The sequence below is a fragment of the Dermacentor variabilis genome, chromosome 3, assembly GCF_050947875.1.
Source record: "Dermacentor variabilis isolate Ectoservices chromosome 3, ASM5094787v1, whole genome shotgun sequence".
Lineage (NCBI taxonomy): Eukaryota > Metazoa > Arthropoda > Arachnida > Ixodida > Ixodidae > Dermacentor > Dermacentor variabilis.
Window position 1 is genome coordinate 39489063 of NC_134570.1, and position 25349 is coordinate 39514411.

The 25349-nt window shown below is 43.2% G+C and overlaps 1 protein-coding gene across 1 annotated transcript; it reads right to left on the bottom strand.

Annotated features, from left to right (window-relative positions):
• Window positions 1-50: 50 nt before the first annotated feature.
• On the bottom strand, window positions 51-24817 carry LOC142575441 (ester hydrolase C11orf54 homolog). The gene is made up of 9 exons (XM_075684818.1): window positions 24284-24817; window positions 23633-23731; window positions 18980-19053; window positions 15127-15228; window positions 13946-14011; window positions 12196-12288; window positions 9862-10011; window positions 6461-6574; window positions 51-4471 (listed from the first exon to the last, which is right to left on the bottom strand). Exons 1-9 carry the CDS (start codon window positions 24345-24347, stop codon window positions 4298-4300), a joined length of 936 nt encoding a protein of 311 aa, XP_075540933.1. The 5' UTR covers window positions 24348-24817; the 3' UTR covers window positions 51-4297.
• Window positions 24818-25349: the final 532 nt, after the last annotated feature.

The following is a 25349-nucleotide window of genomic DNA, read 5'->3' on the forward strand; positions in this document are numbered from 1 at the left end:
CCAAGCAACCATCGCTTTCATGGAATTCTTCCCTTAAGCAGACAACAAAATCATTTTTTATGGATAAATTTATTCCTTTGTTTTGGGCTGTCATGGCCAGCTTCACAGACGAGTATCAAGGTGAAGTGATGCTGCATCTTAAAAGAAAAATGTGTGGCACTGTGTACACAAAGTAAATTAATGTATTAGGAGGTGGCACATAGCTTTCACACGACAGCAATGGCAGAGCTAACGATCAGTAGAAGCAATAATTTGTTTCAGCAAACACCAAATAAAGCTGGTCAATCAGGCTGCCACAATTACATCACTCATTTAGTTTAAGCTTACTTAGAAATAAAAGCAAAGCGTCATTCACGGTGTAGTTCAATTATAAGCACTATACATGCACAAAAAGAAATGACATCGACTAAGCAGAAAACTGTAGAGAAAGGGCAAGGAACAAGAAATTGTATCAGTAATGCGATACAAACACACTGCCAAATGCATTTATTACTCATAGAAAAATTTTTGTGCAGCAAATCACTTCTTGTGCTGTAGATGAGACCGCAATACTGGCGAGTGTTTATTTTACTAGATGAATTCCACAAGGCATTTTATCACAAGCTCGAACGATTTAAAAGTGCCCTGAAGCAGTTATTGATGGTAAAATGATGAATAGTTGGGCAAATTGTTTGCGATTCATACTTGGCAATAATTACAACAAGGGCAGGACAGTGAAAGAAACAGATTACTGAGCATCTGGAATCACTATACACATGCACATAAGATAATACCATAGCAGACATTTTGACTGCAAAAATGATGACCCTTTACAAAACTATGTCAAAAAACAGTGAATGGCAAACGTGGGGGAAACAAGCCGAGAGCTACAAAACTGTCGTAGCAGTACGGTCAAAAAACTGTCATAAAGTCTCTTCCATAGTATTAATAAACTTAGTTGCATATCAGAGCTGTTGTTTCTTTTTCTTCCCTGTAACTGGAACATAGGTAATTATTTATGGTGCTGCAGTTGCTCTTCACCTTCACCGTATTGCCTGTTATATCAGCCAATAATAAGTGACCACAGTGTACTTTCTTATTGTGTCTGTTTCAGAAATGAGAAAGTGAACGAGACTTGACGAATTACACCTTTGGTGATGCAATGAAAATGCAAAGAAGAATGCTTCAGGGTCACTTTATGCACTTCAGCATAGGCATGAGCAAAGTTCCTAATTAGCTACAAAATTATGTGCACAGAACTTAGTGTGGACTAAGAAAATTAAATTTTGGACCCTATTTCCACCTTCTGTAAGGAGTACATGGACCTTACATTCATCAAGTGTCAGAGACATGAAGCTCGTTGCAGGATTTGACTGGTTTCGTAGTTGGGTTTACTTGCATCTGTTGTGAGGGCATTGAATGAAATTTGCTCATACTAAATTGATGAGGTGCCAATAACTTTTATTAAATGCAACAGGACTTTGCATATTTGTATATCAACCACCATGAACTAATTCAAAACTTTGCTGCCAAATTTTAACTTTTCCTGCTCTTTCTTCCCCTACAAAAGTGGCATAACAGTACCTACGTCAGACCAGCAATACTGTCATTACTACATAATTTAGCATAAAGTGTCACAAAATATAGGAAGACCTTTATTATTTCAGCAACCTATGAAAGAGAACAGACATGATATGACATACTCTGATGTATTTCTGTTCAAGTGTTCTTGTCACCACTGACATAAAATATGCATTGCAAATCACACATTTAGTCATTCAAATGGCACAGTGGTTGTCATATCTTAAATGTCCCTATTTTTGTAGATTATTGTAGCACTATGCAATTCTGTAAGCACCTTTATAAGTAAGCTGGTTCACAAAAAATATTTTTTTTTTCATGTCAGTGGCAAAAGGTAGGTATTATTCAGTTGTCAAGATGTCCCTGCTGCGAGCGACACAATGTAAAGTGAGGCCCAACATTATAAAGAGCCCTTGAGATGTCAAAAGTGATATAACAGGAAAGGCACCTCACATGATCCAGCACTCACCTAGAAGCATTGCATTATTCAACGGTGCGCTGTACTTGCATAATGTCATTTGAACTACGAAACTGCGCCTGTCAACAAGCATCACTTGGCGACAGCAACTGACAAGTCAAGAACGCAGCGGCAAGTGCCCTTCACAGAGAACACGCACAAATGCACCAGCACATTACTTTGCCAAATTCTCTACTATGGTCCATCTTCATTGCCATCCCTGGCCCTACCTCTTCCTTACCAAAGGTCTGCCATAACATAAACGTTCTAACTCTTGTGGGGGACTACCACTGTTATTTAGGGGCTTTAACATCCAAAAGCATCACAGAGATGTAAGAGATGCCACAGCAGAAGGCTACTTATTTTCACCTCAAGGGTTCTTAAGGGCCTATGAAACACTTTTTCAACACGGTGAGGAAAACATTTAATTAAATTCGGTGGTTTTATGATCCAGAACCACAATCTGATTATGAGGCATGCTGTAGTGGGAGACTCAGGATAAATTTTGAACCCCTGGGGTTCTTTCGTGTGTACCTAATGCACTTGTGCACAGAGGCTTTTTATTTTACCCCCATCGAAATGCAGCCATCGCGACCGGAATTCGATCCCGCAACCTCATGCTTGTAACGCGGGAGATTGAGCTGCAATTGGCGGCACACCTTGGACGTGGTTGCGCAATACGCAGTTGCTGTCAGAGTACAACACCGCGATCCGTTCCCCCTCCCCGGGGCCTTTAGTGCGACGAAAGACGGTGCGCGAGATTGAGCCGTGCTTGTCGGCTTCCCTCTCGCGCTTTCACTCACACCTACACAGTGCGGCGCTCGGCGGCGACAGCAAAAATGCACCTGGAGCATCCATATAATTGCTATCGCAATAAATGTAGGAGCCACGGTACGATTTGGCATCCGACAAGGTGTCAGACACAACTGCACCCGCCAGATGGTACCGTGTGTCTCCTACTTCACGGCAGCAAGTTCAGGGTGCGATCATTATGCAGGGAAAAGAAAAAACACACTTCTTCATTGGAAAAGTAGGGGCTGCGTTCACTATGCGACAGCATTCATTATGCAAGTAAATACGGTATTTCGCTGCATGAAGCAGGGAACCTCCAAGTAAGCACTGCACTCTATCTCTCCACTCATATTACGTTTCAGTAAAAAAAAATCGCAAATATGCTCCTTGAAAAGCACTGCTCACACTCCCGCATGTTGCTCACTTTTTAAGTAAAGGTGTCTCAGGGCTTCTTTAACATTATATCCACAGCTTGATACTCGAGCATTTTCGGATTTCACCACCTTTGGGCTCTGGCTGCCAAGATCAACCCTGGTGTGAGGGGAGGAGGTTTCCTTGCTTTAGGTGCAAGGAGTACTCACGCCTGTAAACAGGTTAAGCTTGGGCCACTGCACCTTCGTTGATGCATTTCATTTAGCCAAAGCATGCAGATGTTCGCACTCTTGAGGAGATTGGCAAGGAGGACTTTTTTCACCGGAGTACAGGATAATCACTCTCAGAGTCTCTTACAACAGTTTTCAATGTCCCCCATGTTATCTGCATATAGTTTGTGCAGTGTACTGTTTTTGTCCCTACATCTGCCAATGCTAGATCTTTGTGCAATTGGCACACGATTGTGAAATGTCAACTGTTGCTGAGCAACCTAGTCTTCACACCTGCATGATCTGCAAGAGAACTGCATTTTCTGGAAGCATGGAGAGGCGCAGAGACACACCTTGTGGTATAGGCCTCACCTTCATTCTTGACTTGTCAGCGGCCACAGTAAATTTTTGAACTTTATGTCATGTCTCAATAAACACTCGTGAACACTACCTGAAAGCAAATTAGTGCAATGACTATAGGTTCTTGTCACATGGACAGTGTAGATCAAGCTCGAGCTAATATACATGGATCAAACTTCAAACTGTACGGGAGATGCCCGCACAGTCTCAGACTATGGGTCCTCCTGTATATGACACCCATCCAAATATGTATAAACTTTTCGCATCAATAAAATCTGAATCTGAACTCTACGCTAGTGGAACATTGCTATGCATCATTTTCAAGCGCACTTGGCTTCCCATCTGTTGCACCAGTGCACACATTATGCTTTAGCTAAACTCAACGAGAGCAGTGCCAAGTGACTGCAATAAGGATCGAAACTGCCCATGCGACAAAGACATATAACATTCTAGAGAAAGCAGCTATGCATTTTCTTTTCAAATTTTCTCCCATAATAGTTCTCAATAAAGCACTTATGAAAAGAAGGCACATCCAACAAGAAGCACGTTAATCCCTGCCTATCTGGTGTGTTGACGCAGGTGCATCAATTCGAAACATACACTCGGCAACGTTAAAGTAGCCCAAGTATTCAACATCTTCAGGTGTAGTGTCGTAATGGTAGTGTCCACCTTGCTTGTGGTCGCTAAAGCAGTGAGTGTGCTCTATTCGAAGATCCCAGCCCTGCACATGACAGCAAACACAACCGAAAACAGATGAGCAAAGCACAACATAAACAGAAGTATGCTGCACAGCAAAAAACACACAATAGCAGTTTGGTAATATCAATGGTGTTCCAGAATATGCATCCAAAGGTTCTTAAAATATAGAGAGGTGATAAAATTCATTAACTTCTTTCAGAGTGCTTTCACCAAAAAGGCACACATCTTAAAATGACTTGAGGTAGCAATCAGACTAGCAATTACAAAAATTGAGCTAATAGACTTTTTAACCAAAAGAGTCTGACAACTGACCCTAATGCAAACAAGCAAAAAGACAATGCTGCAAATTTTTGCAGCCTAATTTTTTATTCTCAAACGAGTTAAGAGGACATCAGCTTCCCGCGATTTCATTGTTGATGGCCGAATGCCTAACTGTGGTTTAATTGAGTGAAGATATTTAGATTTTTCAATGTACGAAAGGTGTTACCAATACTTTTTTAGTCTCCTCCACAGGAAAGGTTTCAAATTTATAGCTGTGACAGCTATGGGATTGTTGCGAGTTCTAGTTGCTGTGACTTGTAGCAAGTTCATTGGCAAGAATACTACTATCCTGAACGGCTCTGTAGCCAGGAACTGAGCATATTATGATATGTAGTTCAGCTGCATAACTGGCGCACAGAAACGAATATAGTTAAATTATTACAGGATTTCAGTGCTTTTGTAGCGACATTAAAGCTTTAACTACAATTAATGAGGCTGTGAATATAATCGCCTGCTCTAAATTTATTTGCATAATTTGCTTTACAGCTGACAATGACACGTAGGCTTCAGCCATAAAAATGCTGGTTAGTGGGTGCAGAATGTCTGATTCCAAAATTGATGGTCCAACCGCAGCATAGGACATGCCCGCATGCGTCTTTGATGCATCCATGTAAAATTTCGTGCACGAGTATTTCGCTTGCAGTTTTATAATGTGCATGCAAATGTGTTATCGTGGAGTGTGCTTCAAGACTTCTACGAATGATGTGTCATAGTCTACCATAGCCCAGTCCCATGGCACTAACGTCCTTGCTGGGGTCTTCAGACGGTGTTGTAGAAGCAAGACACCCATTTCTTCACTAAGTCTCCTAACACGCAGCGAGAAGGGTTTTCTGAATGTCGGGCGATTACAAAGCAGCATAGCACATGTCATGTCATTTACATTTGCATAGCAAGGACGTTCAGGGTTTGAATGCACATTCAGGAAATGCATAAAACTAGAGTATGATCTTTGAAGGTCAAGTGACCACTCAAATTCTTGACCCAGACATGATCAATTTGCGGGGCCGGTGGCACGAAGATGTAGACGTCGTGACCACTGTTTATTTAGGCCGGCCAGCCATGGTGCCGTGGGATCCCGGGAGCGGCCGATACCGCAGCCACTCAGGTCAAGCACACCAGCATGTTCTTTTCTCGGGCACTATGCTCGTGAACCCACTTCTCCTTTGCCGGCTCTGAAGGTGATAGCCGTGCTGCTATAAGCTAAAAAAAACTAATCTGTTCAGTCAGGCAGCATATTAAAGTTATCTTGCGTTTCGAAACTCATACGGTTTCCTTGTTCACAATCTGAACAACAAACCCATACAGGTTGCGGAACGTCAATTAGCTTTAGACTTGGTCACTAATTAGAAGCCTTTTCTTTTTCTAAAAATATATGTGCTCTGATCACTTGCGCCACCAATGCAAAGCACACAGAGCTCATCTCAAGAAAAAGATTTGGTTTGCCTGAAGCGGTTTGCACAATTCTGTTGCATGAACTTGAATGCATGTTGATGCCGATTTTTGTTTGTTCTTTATAATGAATATCGGATAAACGAACAGAATTTTGCTCCAAATGTGACTTCACTATATCAATGTTTGACTGTGTGAGCAGGAGAAATTGTTGCTGATCGGAGTGACATTTCCCCTGGTCCATACATGCACTTCATGCAGTGATTACAAACTGTAAATCTTGCATAAAGAGGACACTTACCGGGTCATGGGAGACAAACACACTGAGGCATACCAGGGGGGCCTCCATCTCAAAGAATTTGAGCCAGCAGTTCATGGCTTCATTCGTTAGCAGCGGCGCTGTGGAAAACTTTGGCTGAAAAGTGAACAGGAGGAGATTAAGGGGATGCTGAGTATAAAGAAAAACACTAAACTCTTTCTACTTTTACACATACAGAAGAAGAAAGGTTATTAGCACACAAAATGCCAAGTGACTGAAGGCAGAACTTCCCATTTTTCCGTTTCCCCAATGCCCAAGTTGCAGCATAAGTCAAACCCCTGCACAGCTTCATAGTCATCCTTAAGCACGAGATGCCCACAGAGCATTTGTCGTGTCCATTTTATCCTCATATTCGTGCTCTCGAACTTATGAATGGAACACAACTAGCCCAACACGCTGTACTTCCAGCTCAGACAGCATCAGCAAAGTTTCAGTCCCGGTTTTGTTGAGCCGCGCAGTCTCTACTATTCTCAAAGGGCCTGGTTTGCCCTTTCAAGTTTTTGCGAAGTCTCGCCAAACAGAGGTCTTCGCCAGTCACAATGTTGCAAATTGCAGAAAAGCAATGTCGCGAAAACGCTGCATCTTCGGTCAAACCTGGAACTGAACCCAGGACCACTGCAACTCAAATCCAGTGCTCTATGGAATATGCTATGTGCACCACCATACATTGGATGAGTTCTTCTAACTTGCATAGCATTTGGCGCATGACACAAGAGAGAGAAGCCAAGGGTCACCCAACAGTTCAAAAGGCAAATGCTTTCATTTGAGACGAAATTTTGTAGTAGTGACAAAATTCATGCAGGTCCCACGCACTGCGGGAACGCGTGTAAGCAAAGTTCTGGCGCTAAAGCAAGATGACATGGCGCAACACGACATTAAATGAACGATCTGATTATGGGGCACAGGGTAGCGGGGGACTTCGGATTCATTTTGATAACCTGGGGTTCTTTAACATGCACCTAAATCTAAGTACACAAGCATATTACAGCAAAGTTGTTCATGCAGACCCTGTGTCGTTATTGGACTTCACAGAAAAGGGGCCATGTGACCTAGCAGGAGAGGAAACGAAGAGCTTACCAGAAGAAACGGGGTGGGAGTGACCCCTTTATCCCCGTGAGAGTGCTATCTTACATGCGAATCTTATACGGTTGTCACACGGTGCATTTTCAGTGATCAAGCCAGATCAGCATCGAATTTATCTACGATTGATTCCACCCTGCCGCGAAAGAAACAAATGTTATGCTGGCGGTGCGCGGCCAACGAACAGTGCCCAGCGATTGAAAAGCGATACTAGGAGCGCAAGGCTGCCGGCACTTCTTGCCAATCCAACCAATCGTCTAAACAATTGCAGTGCCTACATCTCCAGTTGTGGGCCTTGCGCCCAATATACGGAACTTTGGATTAGTGGTTCAACACATTCCATTTCAGCTACAACTATGGGAAGACCACGAGTAGTGCATACTCATGAGGAAGACGCTGCCTACTGCGAGCACCAGCTAGAGTTGGCTCGTGAACGGTCTCGTCGTCGAAGGGCCGACCCCAAGCTGCATGCCAAAGATGCTGAGTTTAAACGGCAGCACTCCTAAAGCATGCAAAAGCAAAAATTAGGTGAAATAATGGTGAAACAAAAGATTTACAATATAAACTACTTGAAAGGGTATACTTTCATGGTGTAACACTCGGTGTAACTAACACGGCTTCGCTGTTTGACCATCTTCACGGACTGGAAGCGGCAGTGATCTTTTTTTCGTATTTCGTCCCCATTGGAATCGAACTCACGGGCTCGAGCTCAGAGGCGCAATATGACAGCCGCTGAGCTACCGCAGTGGGTGTCAGTGATCCTTTATACTCTCCCATTTTATTTCTCTTGTTGTGCACTGCCTAGAGCTTTAGAACCAGCCAAGGTGCCTTAAAGGAATTGTGAGCCACCCATCGAGCTAGGCGAAAAAACACATTCCGCAAATAGCATGCATTGCTGTAGACATCTCAGGCCAATTTCGCACTCGTGCACAGCGCATGAGGTGGGGCTTACAAGTAGAGCATGAAGCCATCTTTTTCTCAAACACTCTCTTTTCAATAGAAGCCTTCTCCTCATCTTTTTTGGGACTGCCACATTTAGTCATATAACAGCTTCCCATACACGACTGCTATTGGCCAATAGCTGACATCAATCAAAATGCGTGAGCCGACTATTGCATGCTCACGCACGGCCGCGCGTGCCTTTGGCCACACTGTTTGTGAGGGTGTCGTAGCCATTGGTTCTCGCTAATTTTGATTAGTCTGGAACACTCAACTAGCCTTAAACTACGCTAAACAATCCCACACCACATGTGCACTTTGCCTGCTGTGATTCTCAATGAATAGCAGTTAGCATCTACAAGGGATGTGCGCCAGTGCGTACTCACTCCCATTCAATCCTGGTCAAGAAAAGAATGGTGCAAAAAACAGGGACAAGAAAGAAAAACACAAATGAGCACAATTTGTGTTTGTCTTTCTCGTCCCCTTTTTAACGTGCCCATCTTTTCTTGAGCATGGAATACTAACACGTCCAGTATTCAGTAACTCTAAGACGATCCTGGCTAGATGTCCTTTGTATTGAACTTCGTATTGAATGCAACAAAGTGCGCAATCTGTGTTTGCCTACCATTTGTGCAGGACAAAGCCGGTGCACGTCACGTAGCAAAGCCAGGTAAGAGCCCACTTTTGCTCTAATTTTGCAATCTCGTAGGCCTCCACCTGCCCTTGTCATCCTGCTATGAGCCTTATACAGAATGGAAGTGCTTTCAAACATGGGCTTGCAGGAACGATCTCGGCAGTGAATACCCAATTGACCCGAGATTACCCTAGTGACGTTATATCGATGCTCTTTTCATCTCTCATTGATGCATCTGCTGGTTTGACCAACATACGTTCTTCCGCACGAAAGTGAAATGGCGTAGACAACGTTATGAGTACAGGCTACAAATTGTTTGCGATGCTGGGTAGAACATGCAAAAGTGCGTAAGCAAGCCTTCGGTGTCGCTATCTGAAAAGGAGATACAATTCCTCGGTTTATCGTTGTGACCATTGCAGTACATGATTTCCCCATGCCTTGCACATGTGTACGGTTCGTCAAAATGCACCACTGAATGTCCTTTTTTGCTGTTACGTTTGTTTCCGCTCGCATGGTATATAGTTATTGATGCGTGTGAAAATAAAATCTATAGTTGAAAGTGAAGCGCTGTGTCTGTGTATCTGTTTCTTTCTACGTCCTCATTCAGTCGCGCTTATACACTCTACCATGGATTCTAACCAACTAGCTCGCCAACGTGTTTTAACCAAGCCCAATAATGAGCTGGTTTGAAAAAGGCACAAGCAATGCTAAAGTAACAAAACAGGCTTACCATGATGTGGAGCTTTGCTTTTCCTTTTGCAAGCACGAAAACACCACCGAGTCCCACTGGCTCGGTGCCGTAGTGAGCAGCAAGTGCTTTCCTCATGGCAGTCACAAAGTTGTCAGCACCTGTGCGCTTTTTGGCACTCACACGGATTACCTGAGGGCGGAACACAGGCAAACATACATTAAACAGTAAAAAAAAGCAGCAAAAGGCTGAGTATTTCTGTAAGGAATCGTCTGCTTAAGAAGGCTCACATAAAATGAGGACACAAGGGAATCCTTAAGAGCAACACAACTGCCAACCGCCAAGTTCCAAGTTACTACACTAGCGTTGACCAAATAAGTCCTGAGGAAACCCGGAGAAAGACTCATTCAAGGAAAAGTTATTGGCATCTACCTGAAAGTATCATAAGTTCACGAAAGAAATGCTTACACATACTTTAGAAAGAAAGTGAGCCATAGCAGAAGAAAAATTTCCCTCTGATTTGGGTGTGGAACCCAAACCTAAGGTCATTTTGGGTAGTCGCTCTTGCAACTCAGCTAATCACAAGGTTAGGGTTAGGAGATTTTCGCAGAAGGAAAGCTAGCCAATTGAAGAAAAGTTTGTCCTGGTCAAAGAATCGAACTCAGCAATGCTATCCCCTTCCAGGGCAGAAGCTCTACAACTGACCTAACCAAATTGGCTATGGTTAAGAGATGATAAATTGAAGGTAGAAAAGTTAACAACTTGAGGTGGCGCACGAACAATGAATCTCCTAATGAGTTCTGTCGCAATACACAAGGAGGAAGAAGCTCCTATAGAATTTTGCATTCCTTCAGCTGGATAGCCCCTTGCAGGGCATTTCTGCCGAGAGTCAGCATTACACGTTAACATCTGGATTCACGTCTTGAAACACTGGCTTTAAAAATAATAAATTTATAAACACATTATTTTCTACAGAAATTATCTACACTGTGGTCAATGGATGAACCTGAATGAGGATGTGGGCAGCTAACAGAGAAAAGATGGTGCAAAACCACACTTATTGGCTCATTGATGATCACATGCTTCCACGCTCATTTCAGCACAGTCAGCGCTTTTGGTGTGACTGGGAGAACATCCAGTCTAATGACCAGCAGTCCGCTCCAGCATGAACTAACAACATTTCTTTCAAATTAGGGAGATTTCTATTTGTTGGTGCTTGGGAATGTGGTCTAATTAGTGGGACATATATATATTAACCAACTTGCAATTAATACATAGGTGACTGTACCATGATTTGGCTGCAATTCATTAAGAAAATAAATCAACTGAGTGTATTCCTGATACTGCATTCTTTCCTAAAGTAGCTGCTTCCAGGTACATGTGCCCTTTGTTTCAATGCAGAAAGGTATTTAACATGTATTGGTGACCTAATTGATTATTTATGACACAGTTAAAGCATCACACCTGATAAACTTAATTAAAGTGGAAAGTTGGGCGAGTTGGTATACATTCAAATGGGAACAGCGCGAACAAGATGACGATAGAGTGAAATGACACAAGATGAGTGCTGACTCAGAACTATATGTTTACTGAAACACACATCAGGTATATAAGCGACACAAGCGATCACATGGTCAATCGAAGAACGCACAACCGGGCCATGTGTATACAGTGCATCTATTACCTTATCGAGCTATCTAGGTACATTAATTCTTGCTGAGAAAGCGCTATCGAAGGCTGGCTAATGCACCACGTGCCCTTTCGCTGAATGTGGGCTGCTTCCATGACTAATCTGGTGGATGCATCAGTATGCTTAAACAAAATTGTTGTCTCTTTGAGCAGAAGCTTACACTTACATTGCCTGCAATGGGCAGAGACATGCGCATAATCATTCTTGTCCAGGGACAATTCATGTTCCCTAAGGCTTACATTTATGCACTGGCCGGTTTGCCCTATGTACACTCGCCCACACTTGAGCGGGAAAGAGTATGCCATATTGGTAGTGCAGCCTACATACTTGTTAACATGTTTCACTTTGCACCTTGCGTTAGGAATATTTTCTGCTCCACTTTCTCGCCTTTCGATCGCCGGACAAATAGCACTCAATTTTCGAGGAGCCGAAAAGACAACCTGCACCCCACAACGACCTGCAACGTTCTTCAGGCCATGAGACAGGTGAACTTACATGCAGAAAATAAGGACAGATACAAAGCCCTGAACTACAACTGCACATCTGTACAGTGTACAGTACTCTAAAACAAAGCCAGAATGGTTTGCCCGATCAAGGCTGTTACCTGGGTTGAATGCATGACCTTTCAGATATCTTATGAAGGCAAGCAAGCAAACAATCAAAAAGAGAAACAAACAAGGAGACACCTTTCCTGGCTTGCCTTCCGAGATCAGCAGATTAGCCATTAGGCCAAATTCGCAGCAGGTAGTTGTGAATCGGCCCAGTTCATAGGAACCATCCTGCGAAAGAAACCAATAGCATTGGTATATTAGCCATTCATATTGGAAATAAACTTTTGTGTCAAAGCTGGAAGTACTTCTTCATGAGGTACACTTGGTCAAAGAACTGCATATCTCTAAGATAACCCCCTGTCCTCAAATTTTTACTTAGACATTTAAAAAATGTAGCTGCTTCTGCCACAAAACAGATTTGACTGCCAAGAAAGCTCTACACAACAGCATAGGTAAACTGACATTCTGATTGTAGTGCTGGCCCTGTTGGCAAGTGGTTAGTATTAGGTCTAAATAAACAAGCAGCAGTACTATATCACGCATATGGGGTGCGGATCGAGGTGCCTTCCCATGCCTCATCCCCAGCTTGTGTGTGACGATGGCCATTTACCAAGCTTGACCGCTCCGATGGCAACACGGTGGATATGGCTAGTGCACCAGAGCTATTTTCCCGCACAAACTTCACTTCCCCCTTCCCAGAGTTGCATCACATGCACAAGCATGCATCACCAAGGTGTGCTTTGAATGGCTGCTGCCCCATGACCCCAAAGCACCCTCTCCCCATGAGCTCGGGACCACTGAGTGCTTCTTCACCGCAGCACATGCTTTACACACCTACTCAGAGATGGGACCTTTCCTCCTAGGACTTCCTGCGCTTGGTATACACGTTACTCAGGGAGCCTAGCGCAGCGACCGTGCATGCTCAATTAGTCTTGCAGTTAACCTGTAGTTAACCTGCAGTTAACTTGCAGCCGTGACTGCCACACTGTGGTGTATCCTGGGTTAATAAACCTGCATTTATTGGCCATCTGACCCTGAAGCCTTCTCTACCCCATGTCCGAGAGTTGATAAACTGAGCTTCCTTTGTTGGAATGGAAAAGCATTGTGCTCTTTACTGAGCGTCACTTACTGGGTAAGCCTCATGCAAATTCATCTCCACAATGGCTAGCAAAAATTGCAAGATAGCAATTTGTGATTATGTGCCTATTGCTTTCCAATGACTAGGCAACAGATGTTCAATGACTACTACTACTCAAAAAATCATGAGTCATTCCGCTTTGTGAAGGTGGATGACCAGCGAAGCTGTTTAAAACACGACACAGAGGTGACATAGAGTTTTGAACAAAGGCACGAACATATTTATTGTCCTGATTGAGGGTCATCATGACAATAGGTATACACACACTTTCTCATATCACCTCGGTTATTAAATGCGTCCGTCACCTAAGACAATGAATGGCTCATAATCCCTTAAGCAATGGTTCATACCCCGTAAATAAAAAAAATTTAATGTGGCCTCCCCGTTACAACTACAGAAGTGAAGGGAAATTCTATGCTGGAATGATGAGCGGCAAATGAGTCAGCTGTGAAAGAAAACAACGATGCTCGAGCCATTGCTGATAACGATAGTTGTTGATGATGATGATGATGATGACAATGATAGTTTCCTCTTGCCGATGAATGGCTCATACCCTCTAAAGCAATGAGTGGCAACTGAGCCAGCTGAGGGAGGAGACGACGACGACGAATACATGAGCAGTGGCACAAGCGTGCCCGCACGGCTGTGCCGAGGGGTGCCAACGAGCTAGCTTACGTATGCCGGAAATGCCCTAGCCGTATACAGCTTCACTATAAAACATTTCGAAAAAGCATTATCACCACTCACCTCAGTAATCTTTGCAAAGTGACTATTGTTGAAAGGCTTATCACCGTACTTCATGTTATGCATCATCTGCATGATCAAAAGAAGGATATATGAGATCATGCAGCACAATTAAGATGTGCATTTTACTCACACTGCATGACTTGCACACTACAATGATGATCCTTCTGCTATAAATGCATCAAGCAGCAATAAAAACACTTCATACGCCCTACTTTTAACACTGTATTTTTGCCACTAATGTGCTGTCACAACCTGGTGCAGTGCCTTCAATAAAGAAGTTGTAGCCATTAGAAGTGAGGAGAAGGCTTAGCATCTCCCCATGCCAACACAAAAAGCACAAAGGGTTTCAAGGTACGAACTTAAAGGGACAGGATCGACACCAACTGTAGCAAAGACAGCTCTGTCTAATGTTACATTCGACTACTTCCTGCAGTGCACCAACTCGGTTTGCAGCAATGCGGAGCCCTTTCATGATTCGAGCCGGAGAAAGTCTGCCCCAGACGTCCAGCTGCTCTTAGGGCAGTCTGAGGAGCCATGCGATCAGTATTCTGTCGGATCTCATTTACACTCCCAGCTTGAAGGTGAGAGCACGTCCAAACGCTCTGAGGTGGAACACAGGGCTCTAAAAGAACCAGGCAAATGTATTCCGAGCACTCAATATCTAACAGCCAAATGTAAACCACACTGCAAGAGTGCTCTTGAGCACTCAAGAGCAATTAGTCTAATGTTCCATACAAGATAGAAATTTCGTTATGGCACCAATTGTGCTCACCTTTCTCCTCCCCTCAATTCAATCACTTCACTTCCTTAACACTTCAGCAACCACATAACAGTTAGTAGATGAATTTCTCACTACCAAACTATAAGACAAGTTCTAGCTGAAATGATTTATAAAATATACATGGAGATGCTTGTGTTCGACATCGAAGTACTGAACAAGAGAACACGAGTAGTGTTATACAGTGGAACTACGTTACAACTACTTCACATCCAACATGAAAATAACTTTATAATATATCCTATATTTGTTTTAGGCATAGTTATATGCTATCATGCTGGAAATGTGTTTTCATGTTCATTATATCTAAGTTCAGCTGTATCTGATCCCACTTTTCATATTCCATGACAACAGAACACGCACTCAAAGAGAAAAATAATAAAGCAGTTGAAGTGTACAGTACCTCACTGTTGACACCGACCACATTGAATGGACCAGCACCAGCGCCAATGACAAGAGCGTCAGAAATGTTTGTCTGCTTCACGACTTGTTCTAAACTGTAGATCTGGAAAGCGGAGATCAACTAATATGAGTGCCTCACAAAAGCAAGAGCACAGTGATGCATTACGGCGAGTTGTAAGCATGCAGACAGTGACAGTCACGCACACTGCAGTAGAATTGATAAGTGGGGACATCCGACATTAGTCATTGCATTTGAACAGCGAGACAGAAGACATGCTGAGAGCAAACAGAACATAAAATGAGCAGAGCACTGACTCATGAGACACAACCCTAATACACCGATTTGCTTATCCTAAATCCATGAAAAGAAGAACTTGAGTGAGCATAGCTGATGTTAGCTGACTAGAAATTATGAACACTTGCAAGGATATGATGTAAGCAAGAGAAGGATCATCGCTCTGTCTGTAAAACTTTACTCATAATATATAGACATCATGGGCATGATTCCTAAGGGAGTCTTATATTTTCTTCAACGTCTTTTTGCTAGTTATATGTGCTCTTAACAAAGGAAGGATTTTCGTTTCTCTTCTATTAAAACATTACTATCCTTTTAATGCTTTCTCTCATTTAATTAATTAGTTGATGTGGTCTCAAGTCCTAAAGCTGCACAGTGTTGTGATGGGCACCATGGCAGTAAGTCCGGAAGTAATTTCACCCGCTTGGTCTTCTTTAATGTTTGCTCAAATCAATCAGCTGTTTTACACTCGCATACCATGTAAATGGGGCTATAAAAGCCAGGGAATTGAACTTACAACCTCATGCTCGAGTTTCAGATTAAACTGTGGGGTTTAACGACCGGAACCTGCACAGTGGGTTATGAGGAATGCTGTGGTGGAGGACTCCAGATTAATTTTGACCACCTGGAGTTCTTTTTAACATACCCCCAAAGCACAGCGCACTAGAGTTTTTGCATTTTGCTCCCATGTGATCACTGCAGCCTAGGATCAAATCCTCATGATCAGCAGCGCAAAGAGAACATGATTTCCTATGTTTCAAAGTGCAAGTATCTTGACATCAACCTCACCCCAGGCCTCAACCTCGCCCCAGGTCTGTGCTAACGCATCTAGATCATTAGGACATTATTTCGTAATCTCCATACCTCGACTACTGAAATACATAAGTTAGCTTACATGAGCTTTGTCCAACCTCAAATTGAGTTACTTTATCTGTTTGATCTTCCCACCAAAAATGCTCACATGATAAATTGGAAACAATTAGAAACAGGGCTGCGCAATTTATCTCTTGTTCATACAATTATAACTCAAGCATAACACAGATCAGACATGACCTATCACTATAACAATTATGTAGGCGCTGCGACATCGCTGTTTGACCCTACTACATAAATATGGGCAAAATAGGAAGCCTTCACCTTTGCATCTTGATGTCCCCCTATCTATGTCTAGAAGGCCATATACCATATTTATTCGAATTTAGGCCGATAGTTTTCTTCAAATGCATAATCATATACCAAACTCTAGGGTCGGCTTAGATTCGAGGATTTTAAAAAACATGTCCGTTTTTCATTGAAACTGTTAAATATGGTGCATAGCTAGCGCCATCTAGAAAAGTCAGTATCGCAGCCGCTACTAGCCGTGCAAGTAGCCAACTATGCAAAAGCGAGGTCGCCATTTTGACCTGTGTCATGTCGGCCGTATCGGTGTGTCGCGTGGTGTTATCGCAATGGCACCAAGCAGGAGATGCCACTACAGTGCCGCTTTCAAGTGAAAAGTTGCGATAGCCGCAGAGGCATCGTCGAACCTTCAAGCCGGGCGGAACTTTGGCATCGACGAGAAAAACGTCCGTCGTTGGAGGGGACAACAACAGCAGCTTTTTGCATACGCCGCAACAAGGATGGCATTTAGTGGACCAAAGAAAGGCCGTCACCATGAAGTGGAGACAGTTTTGGCCGACTTTGTTCGGGCGCAGAGAGCAGCTGCCCTTCCAGTGACAACAGAAGTGCTCCTAGCGAAAGCTAGGGAACTTTCGAGGGAGCGAGGCCTAACGCCAAAGGATTTCAAAGCCAGCCGGGGCTGGCTTCAGAGATTCATGAAGTGCTTCGGCTTCAGCCTCCAACGTCACACTTCAATCACCCAGAAGCTGCCAAGCGATTTAGAAGAAAAGCTGACAGCTTTTCAGCGCTATGTGCTGTGAAAGAGAGAAGCAGCAGGCTACAACCTTGGGCAAATCAGCAACGCCGACCAGACGGCTGTGTATTTTGATATGCCAGTGGTGTACACTGTGAATGAAAAGGGTGCCAAGGAGGTGAAGGTGCGCTCTGTGGGCTACGAGAAACAGCGCACAACTGTGATGCTGTGCTGCACAGCTGATGGACATAAACTCCCTCCTTATATGATATGTAAAAGGAAGACACTGCCTGCTCGAGAAACTTTCCCAAGAAATGTCATTGTGCGGGCAAATTAGAACGGGTGGATGACGGGTGCGATGGTGGAAGAGTGGCTTAAGATTGTGCAGGGACGGCGTCCGGGAGCCTTTTTGACAAAGAACTTGCTCCTTGTCATCGACTCTTACCGTGGGCAATTGACCAACAATGTGAAGGCTGCGCTCGCCAAGGCTACAACCTTGGGCAAATCGGCAACGCCGACAAGACGGCTGTGTATTTTGATATGCCAGTGGCGTACACCGTAAATGAAAAGGGTGCCAAGGAGGTGAAGGTGCGCTCTGCGGGCTACGAGAAGCAGCGATCAACTGTGATGCTGTGCTGCACAGCTGATGGACATAAACTCCCTCCTTATATGATATTTAAAAGGAAGACATTACCTGCCCGAGAAACTTTCCCAAGAAATGCCATTGTGCGGGCAAATGAGAACGGGTGGATGACGGGTGCGATGGTGAAAGAGTGGGTTAAGATTGTGCAGGGACGGCGTCCAGGAGCCTTTTTGACAAAGAACTTGCTCCTTGTCATCAACTCTTACCAGGGCACTTGACCAACAACGTGAAGGCTGCGCTCGCCCAAGCAAACACAGACTTCGCTGCCATACTGGGCGGCATGACGGGCCAGTTGCAGCCATTTGATGTCTGCATCAACAAACCTTTCAAGGATTGTCTGCGGAAATATTACACGGACTGGTTGACTGACGAAGACCACATGCTAACGGCAACGGGCCGCATCAAACGTGCATCGCTATCGCAGCTGGCAGGCTGGATAGCTGCAGCGTGGGATGACATCCCAGGTACTTAGATCGTGCGCACTTTTAAAAAGTGCAGCCTGTCTAATGTGCTTGACGGTACCGAAGATAGTGCACTGTTTGAAGGTGACAGTGACAAGGAACACAGCGAAGAGTCTAGCAGCGACGACGATGTTGAATGAGCTCTGCACGTTCAGATTATATAAATACTGTTTGCATTTTGTGAACGCCGTTCTCGCTTTTTTTGTTCAGCCTACATTCGAGGTAATATATCTATTTTTTTGTTGTTGGCTTTGGACTTTAGGGAGTCGGTTTAGAATCGGGGTTGACCTAGATTCGAGTAAATACGGTACATGTCTCAGTTTCATTCGTATCCATCGTGGGACACTTTCATTTTTTTCTTGGCTCTTCCACGAGCCATATGGATGTGAAATGACCTTCCTGACACAACTGTTCAATTGACCGACTGTGATACTGTTCGGTGTCTTTTGGATGTACATTTCTTTTCTGATAACACCATGTGATGTCACATAATGCTGTTGCGTAGTGATGTCCCACAGCAGTTCATGTCCTATGACCCTTTCAAGAACATGCAAAATAATTTTATTTTTTGTGAGCGGCAGTACGAATATAAATTACCCTTACCTTGTCCTTTTGCACAATAGGAACTAAGTAAGGAACGCCACCGACGTCTGCTAGGCAGGGCTTGCCGCATATACCTGAAGGGCAAAAGAATGCAACAATTTACCAGTGCTGCAATAAGTTCATGCTGTGGTCAGAGCCCATACATATGCAATTCTGTGCAAGTTGAATTGATTGATCGATTTGATTGGTTAATTGACTGATTGAGTGAGTTCAACATCTCGAAGTAACACTGGGGCTCTGAGATGCACAATAATGAAGGGCTATGGATAAATCTGGAACACCTGGGGTTCTTTAAGTGGCATCTAAATTTGATCACAAAAAGAATTCTGTGTTTTTCTTCATCAAAGTATGGCTGACGCTATACCCCTTGAACTGAGGCGTCTGCTATGCCAATTCCATAATTCAGGTGGCAGCTTTAAGGGTGCCCATGACACAACGAAATTAAAAAGCCTCTATACTAGACTGTTTCTGTCACTGCACTGCAGCATATAATTTGTTGTGTTATCATAATTCATATCTATACTTCCATCAATATTTGGCCTTTAATGCATGCAATGACATCAATTGAATAGAATTTTCGGTAACAGAGTTCAAGTTCTGATTTAGTTGAGATATATAAATGAAAATTTCACACACGGAAAGTACATAACTATGTACTTTTCTTGTATGTGTGAAATTGGAACTTCTTACTATATACTAGTATATAGCAGGGAGGTCCAATTTTTAGTTCGACATAATTTTACATGCATGTCTTGCACATTTCATGTATTTGTATTCTCAAACCCCTTCCCCTCTGTGGTGCTTCAGATTAAACCCTGCGGGTTTAATAAACAGACAATTAAAACTGTGAGGACTGGAACTCGTAGGCAGGTTAAAAAATAAGCACAGCAGCAGTTGTGGCAAAGATTTTGTGCAAATGAAAAATGAATGGAAATAATTACAGGAGAAACTGATTTCACAATAAAAATTCTGATCAAACATATTATTACAATGACACTATTATAATACAGATGAGATACATGCACAAATAATGACATACAGTAAACTTAACTGAATAAGTTTAGCTTAACTGAAATATTTGCAAGCACATTGTGTGAGTTTCTTTCTACTTATCTCAGTAAATAGCTTTGTCAGCTTATCTCTATAAATAAAGTTTATTCCTCCTCCTCCTCGTAAATAATCTCGAAGTAAATTATGCAGTCAGCGGATAGTCGCTACATTTTACGTTATGTACACTAATGTCGATGACTAAAGGCATCAAAAAGAAATGAAACATACATGTTTACAATATTCCCCGCCAGTAAAATATAATCTTAATATGACTAGTGAATAGATGAAGGTTACCTTAATTACAAGCATCTTTGTATCGCTAATTATTCGATTGATAGTTTAATACAACTAGGCTGTCTTAAAATACTGAAAAGTTCCCGAGCTTAGAAAATAACTCTCTGGGAAGTGTGCAAGAGCTGAACAGACTGCCATTGCTAGTTGTGTTACACTTGCAAAATAGTTGTCCAGTTGCAAATAGTTGCAAATAGTTGTCTAGTTGCAAATAGTTGCAAATAGTTGTCTAGTTGCAAAAATAGTTGCAAATAGTTGTAAATTGTCTTACAAGTTATCAGTCATCTTAACACAAAGTTTTCATGAAAATAGTAATTGAACAGTAACACAGCATAAATTATCACTGGAAAAGGTAACAGAAGATTTAATGAATGCTAAAACACTTAAAGCTACAATCAAAGCAGAACTGGCTGCTCACAAAAGCTGTGTGCAAAGCACAATGGACAAAGCAAGAGACAGAGACGAACACAACTTCATTGTCTCTCGTCTATTGCACCTTGCAATCTTGTTTTGTTTTTTTCATTGTGAGTACTCACATTCCAATCGATTGACAAAAACTTCACAGGCACGCAGCAGGAGATTCAGGTGTAATTAAAGCTAATGTAGCTGATTCATATATCACACAATGGCGATTCATAAGCAAAAATGGGTGTCTCCTAGCACAGCATACATTCAGGCCAAACACACCTTTGTTCTCTCGCCTAGGTTCATAGAAATACCGTTGGTGACAGTGGAGCACAAAATTCTCGAACCTGCACTGAATTTTTTTGAAGGCACGGCACACTAGATACGAACACCAAATCAGTTTAGACTGATGAAGTGTTCATTCAGAAACCTGCTTTCATTAATTTCACAGTAACAGGTTGATCATTAATGAGAAAATGAAGCTCAATGTTTCATTTCTAAATTTCCTTGCGAAAACCCAGGCGCCAGCATGTCAGAGTGACATCCCGGATTTCAAAGTATTCTTTTGCATTTTGGCCAATGTGGCGCCGTAAATGTTCTCAAAGCTTTTGAAAATTCATTCTTTTGACTCTTTTTAGAATACAGTGTGGTCCGTCTGTACTGACAAAAGGTCACCTGGGCCTGTACAGACACTGTCAAAATGCATAATGTCACAGAAACCTGGCGTAGGAAATTCTAAGCTGGCATCACCACTGGTCTTTTGTTTTTGCATTTTTTTTTGTTTACCAAGCCTCCTTTTGCAGTAAGTGCGGCTTTATTGATATTGTAAAAGCGCAAATTACTAATAAAACTCAAATAACTTCACTCTTGAGTGTCCCTTTGACACAAGAAGCTTCCTCTACTTGACAGCTTTAATTTCTCAGAGCTAGGCATCCCACATGGCTCGACAGTGCAGTTAGACCAAAAACGGCAATGTTGTAAGGTAAAAATAGAAATTCTACACAAGCAGAAACAGACACAAAGAAAACGCACATACTACAGGCACAAAGCACTGTACATTCGTGTCTCGTTGTATCCGTTTTCCTGCTTTCACTGCTAGAACATTTTTGTGCACACATTTATAGTAACCTACCACATTGCCAACAATCCCACATTGCAACTGTGCAGAAATTTTGTTGCACATTATGCTGAAGCATTGATGCATGCTGTCCCTCTCCTCCCAAGGCATGTGCATTTTATTTTAGCCAAGCTTGACATGATCCCCTTCCTGCACACTATAATGTGTCTACCCTGTTTGTTGTATAATAGTGTGCTTCTTCACTGTAGTATATATCTGTAAATGTCAAATTGAAGCCATTAGGTAAAGACTCTACTAAGATCAATTCTTCAGTGGAAGTCAACTGTGTGATGCATCTGTGATGCAGCAATCTAGGTAAGGAAAAGTGTGAAATTTTCATACCTCTATACCCAAATTAAACACATCTTAGATAATACGAACATAGTGTGCGTTCTGTCTTGACCAGAAGGATTCACAGAAATATTGTTTGGTTACTGCACAGTTTACACTTGAAGCTCTTTAACTCTCCACTAGATGATTCTGTACCTCCAACCAAAAAAGAATTAATTGTTTCACTTCAGCAAGTGAATTTGGCTGACTAAAAGACAGGAGGTTTATGACTAAATTCAGCTTTGTTCTCATTGCAAGATCTTCCTGAAAGTTGTGCGGCTTAGTGGTGCAGACTACTCATGATTGTGTGCATTTCTTTCCAATAAGTCACCCTCACAAATCAGCATAGCTTCTTAAATGTTGCATTTTCTTTATTTCTTATCAGTTTGAAAGCCTTGGTTTTAAAGGTTAACTGTTCCAATTTGCTCTACTATATTTATTCTTACTTTGTGGTCGTATTAGAGATGTGGTTGCTACTTGTAGAACTTAGGTGGCATACCATTATGATTTCCAGGTATAATGTATTTGCCCCAGCAGGGATTTTCAAAAAATTTAATTATGGAGTTTTACATGCCAACACCACGACCTGATTATGAGGCACATTGTAGTGGGGGACTTCGGAAATTTGGACCACCTGGGGTTCTTTAACGTGTACCTAAACCTAAGTACACAGGTGTTTTTGCATTTTGCCCTCATCGAAATGTGGCCGCGGCAGCCAGGATTCGATCCCACGACAGCGATCCCACAACACCATAGCCACTAAGCAACCACGGCGGGTTTGCCCAACAGGGATGTTTTCCATCAACAAAAACAGCAGGCACATGTCCTTGTGCCTTTAGTGCCAAGCAGCTTCTCTACCTGGTTTTTCGTTGAGCTTCTCCCAAGGAGGAAGAAGTGTTGTGAGTGCATAATGGTCATGATCCCAGACAGCCTTTTTGATGGTTCTTATCCTTTCGCATAGCAGTTGACAACAGTGCAAGAAGACGTGCAGACAGGCTGCTGTCAACGTCGTGTTACTTTTATTCTCCGTCTGCACTTCCATGTTCTCCGTCTGCACGCACGTCTGACAGCTAGCTGCCTTGGAATGATGCCAGCTTCATCCTCATTAGCGTGAGTTGAGGCAATGGTAATGGAAAGCTCACGAAGCACCTTGTCGTAGGAACACTTGAGTGAATACTTGTATGAATAAAGAAACCTTGTTATCGATTCACAGCAGCTATTTATACATGACAGCTTTAGAGTTTAATACATGTTCATTATATTCATAGAGCCTGTTGCAGTAGTTCTAATTAGTCTGACTTAACTAGGAGATAATTATGTGAGAGAATATTTAATGAGCATGGAAGAAGTGAGGAAGGACTTATTAAGGAATGCAAAAGTATATGATATAATTTGCTTGTAGCACATTGACCATCTCACCTTCAGAGAGAGAGAGACAATTTATTTACGGGAAATCTCACCTTCAGAAGCAAGCATGAAGGGCTTTTCTTTCAGGTCCGGGCAGTCGACCACAGACACTTCAACATGCTCGAATGTGCCCTTAAGTCCATCGTTCAAAACTGCACAGCATCAAAGAAGCGGGGCGTTACATATTTAATACGACAACGTCAGCTCTCTAATTATATACGCTGCCGGTCTCAAAAACGTACACTGCATCGACCCACAGGAGCTCGTCTAGCTTCATTAAACGGCATAACTGCAGCGCATACTTCGCACGCGCTCTGGCGCACTGTAAGTAGATGTAGGCGCGTGACCTTAAACACGAATATCCAGCTGCAGACATGCATATTTCTCTAGCTCCTCACATTCATTACAACAGCTAGCATATGCATCGCTCATCGGTTTCTTCCCAGACAGCTAGGCAGTCCATTTAGTCAATTCCTATTCGGCAGATAGATTGTGCCTAGCTGGAGTAATCTACCTGACGTAAACCGTGAACAATGATTTGATCGTTAGCAATCTGCTCGGAACTATATCGCCTCCCAGATCAAGGGCACCGTTACACATGTACTTCTCTCGATCTTCCGTGTGAACACGATGAACGAGCCCAAATTTAGCACGACGATCGATATGCTTCGGCCGTCAAAGAACCACGTATGCCCGTCGCTCACCTTTGGCGACGTCGTCCAGGCTCGGACAGTGAAGCGGGTGCTTCTGGACCTTTGATGCCGGCATCTTGTAGCGACGGCAGTCGACTGCACGGAGCCGTTTTCCGGAGAGGTCGCGTTTCCTAACGCCCTTAGCACTGTGGCTCTCTCGTGTCGCTACAAGGCCAACGTCCAAGCAGCTGCGGTGCGACCGGCGTGTGCAAAAGGCACGCAAGCGCTGGCTGCCTCTCCGGCGACAGAGCAATCGCCGGCACAACGAACGGCGCGGGTCGTCGATAAAACGCCTGTTATCGTCCTCCGATCATGTCATGGCCAGTTATCACCAAACGAAGCGGCGACGCCTTTCGCTTCTGAGGAAAGCGGGCGGCTGAATGCAACACAAACTGAGAACACGAGCGCAACAACTTGTTGCACGGCTCCGGTTTTCGCGCTGACGTGCGGCGCCCGGCTCGAAATCGTTCAATCAAACGCCAAACAGCGAGAGAGCCAAACCCACCTCAATGCGAAACTGGACGGCCTCGAAGCTTTGTGTACGGCAATGATGATGACAGCGGCGCCTGTTTAGATTCGGTTTCGGAACGACGACAGTGGCAACATGGAACTGCAAGCGCGTGCTTCTCGTTTGTTCTGGGCGCAACAGGCAGGTATCGTATCCACGTATGGTATTAAACAATACTTATCCCTGAATTTCGAAATGTGAGCGTAATTTAGCAGTGTAGCGAAGGTTTAAATGGAATAGCTATTTATACACGGATCCCTTGTCTAGCTGTGCTTAATTTGATGTACTGTACATACTTGTAACGTTTGCGCCACAACTCGCTCCTTCAGCTGTGGTCATTCAGAACCAGGAGATATTCGCTGTTTGCGATTTGTGAGTAACAGAGGCTTGTGTCAACCTTCCTTTTTGTAGCAGGGACGCTTTTTAAGCATCATTCAATGTGTGCATTAACTTCTAACTTCACTCGGAATAGCTGTTAGGCTTGTGTTTGGGTTAATGACTCCTGCTTTCATGCAAGTGCAAAGTTCCCTCCACATTATCATGTCAAAACTAACCCAAATGCTCTCAGGT

What these genes read in the sequence shown, in the direction of transcription:
- LOC142575441 (XM_075684818.1), bottom strand. Translation starts at nt 24,347, where the DNA reads ATGCCGGCATCAAAGGTCCAGAAGCACCCGCTTCACTGTCCGAGCCTG. An exon ending in CTATTGTGCAAAAGGACAAG is followed by an intron (nt 15,229 to 18,979) that starts GTAAGGGTAATT and finishes TCCGCTTTCCAG; the next exon opens with ATCTACAGTTTAGAACAAGT. An exon ending in AAGCAAAGCTCCACATCATG is followed by an intron (nt 6,575 to 9,861) that starts GTAAGCCTGTTT and finishes TTCACTTTTCAG; the next exon opens with CCAAAGTTTTCCACAGCGCC.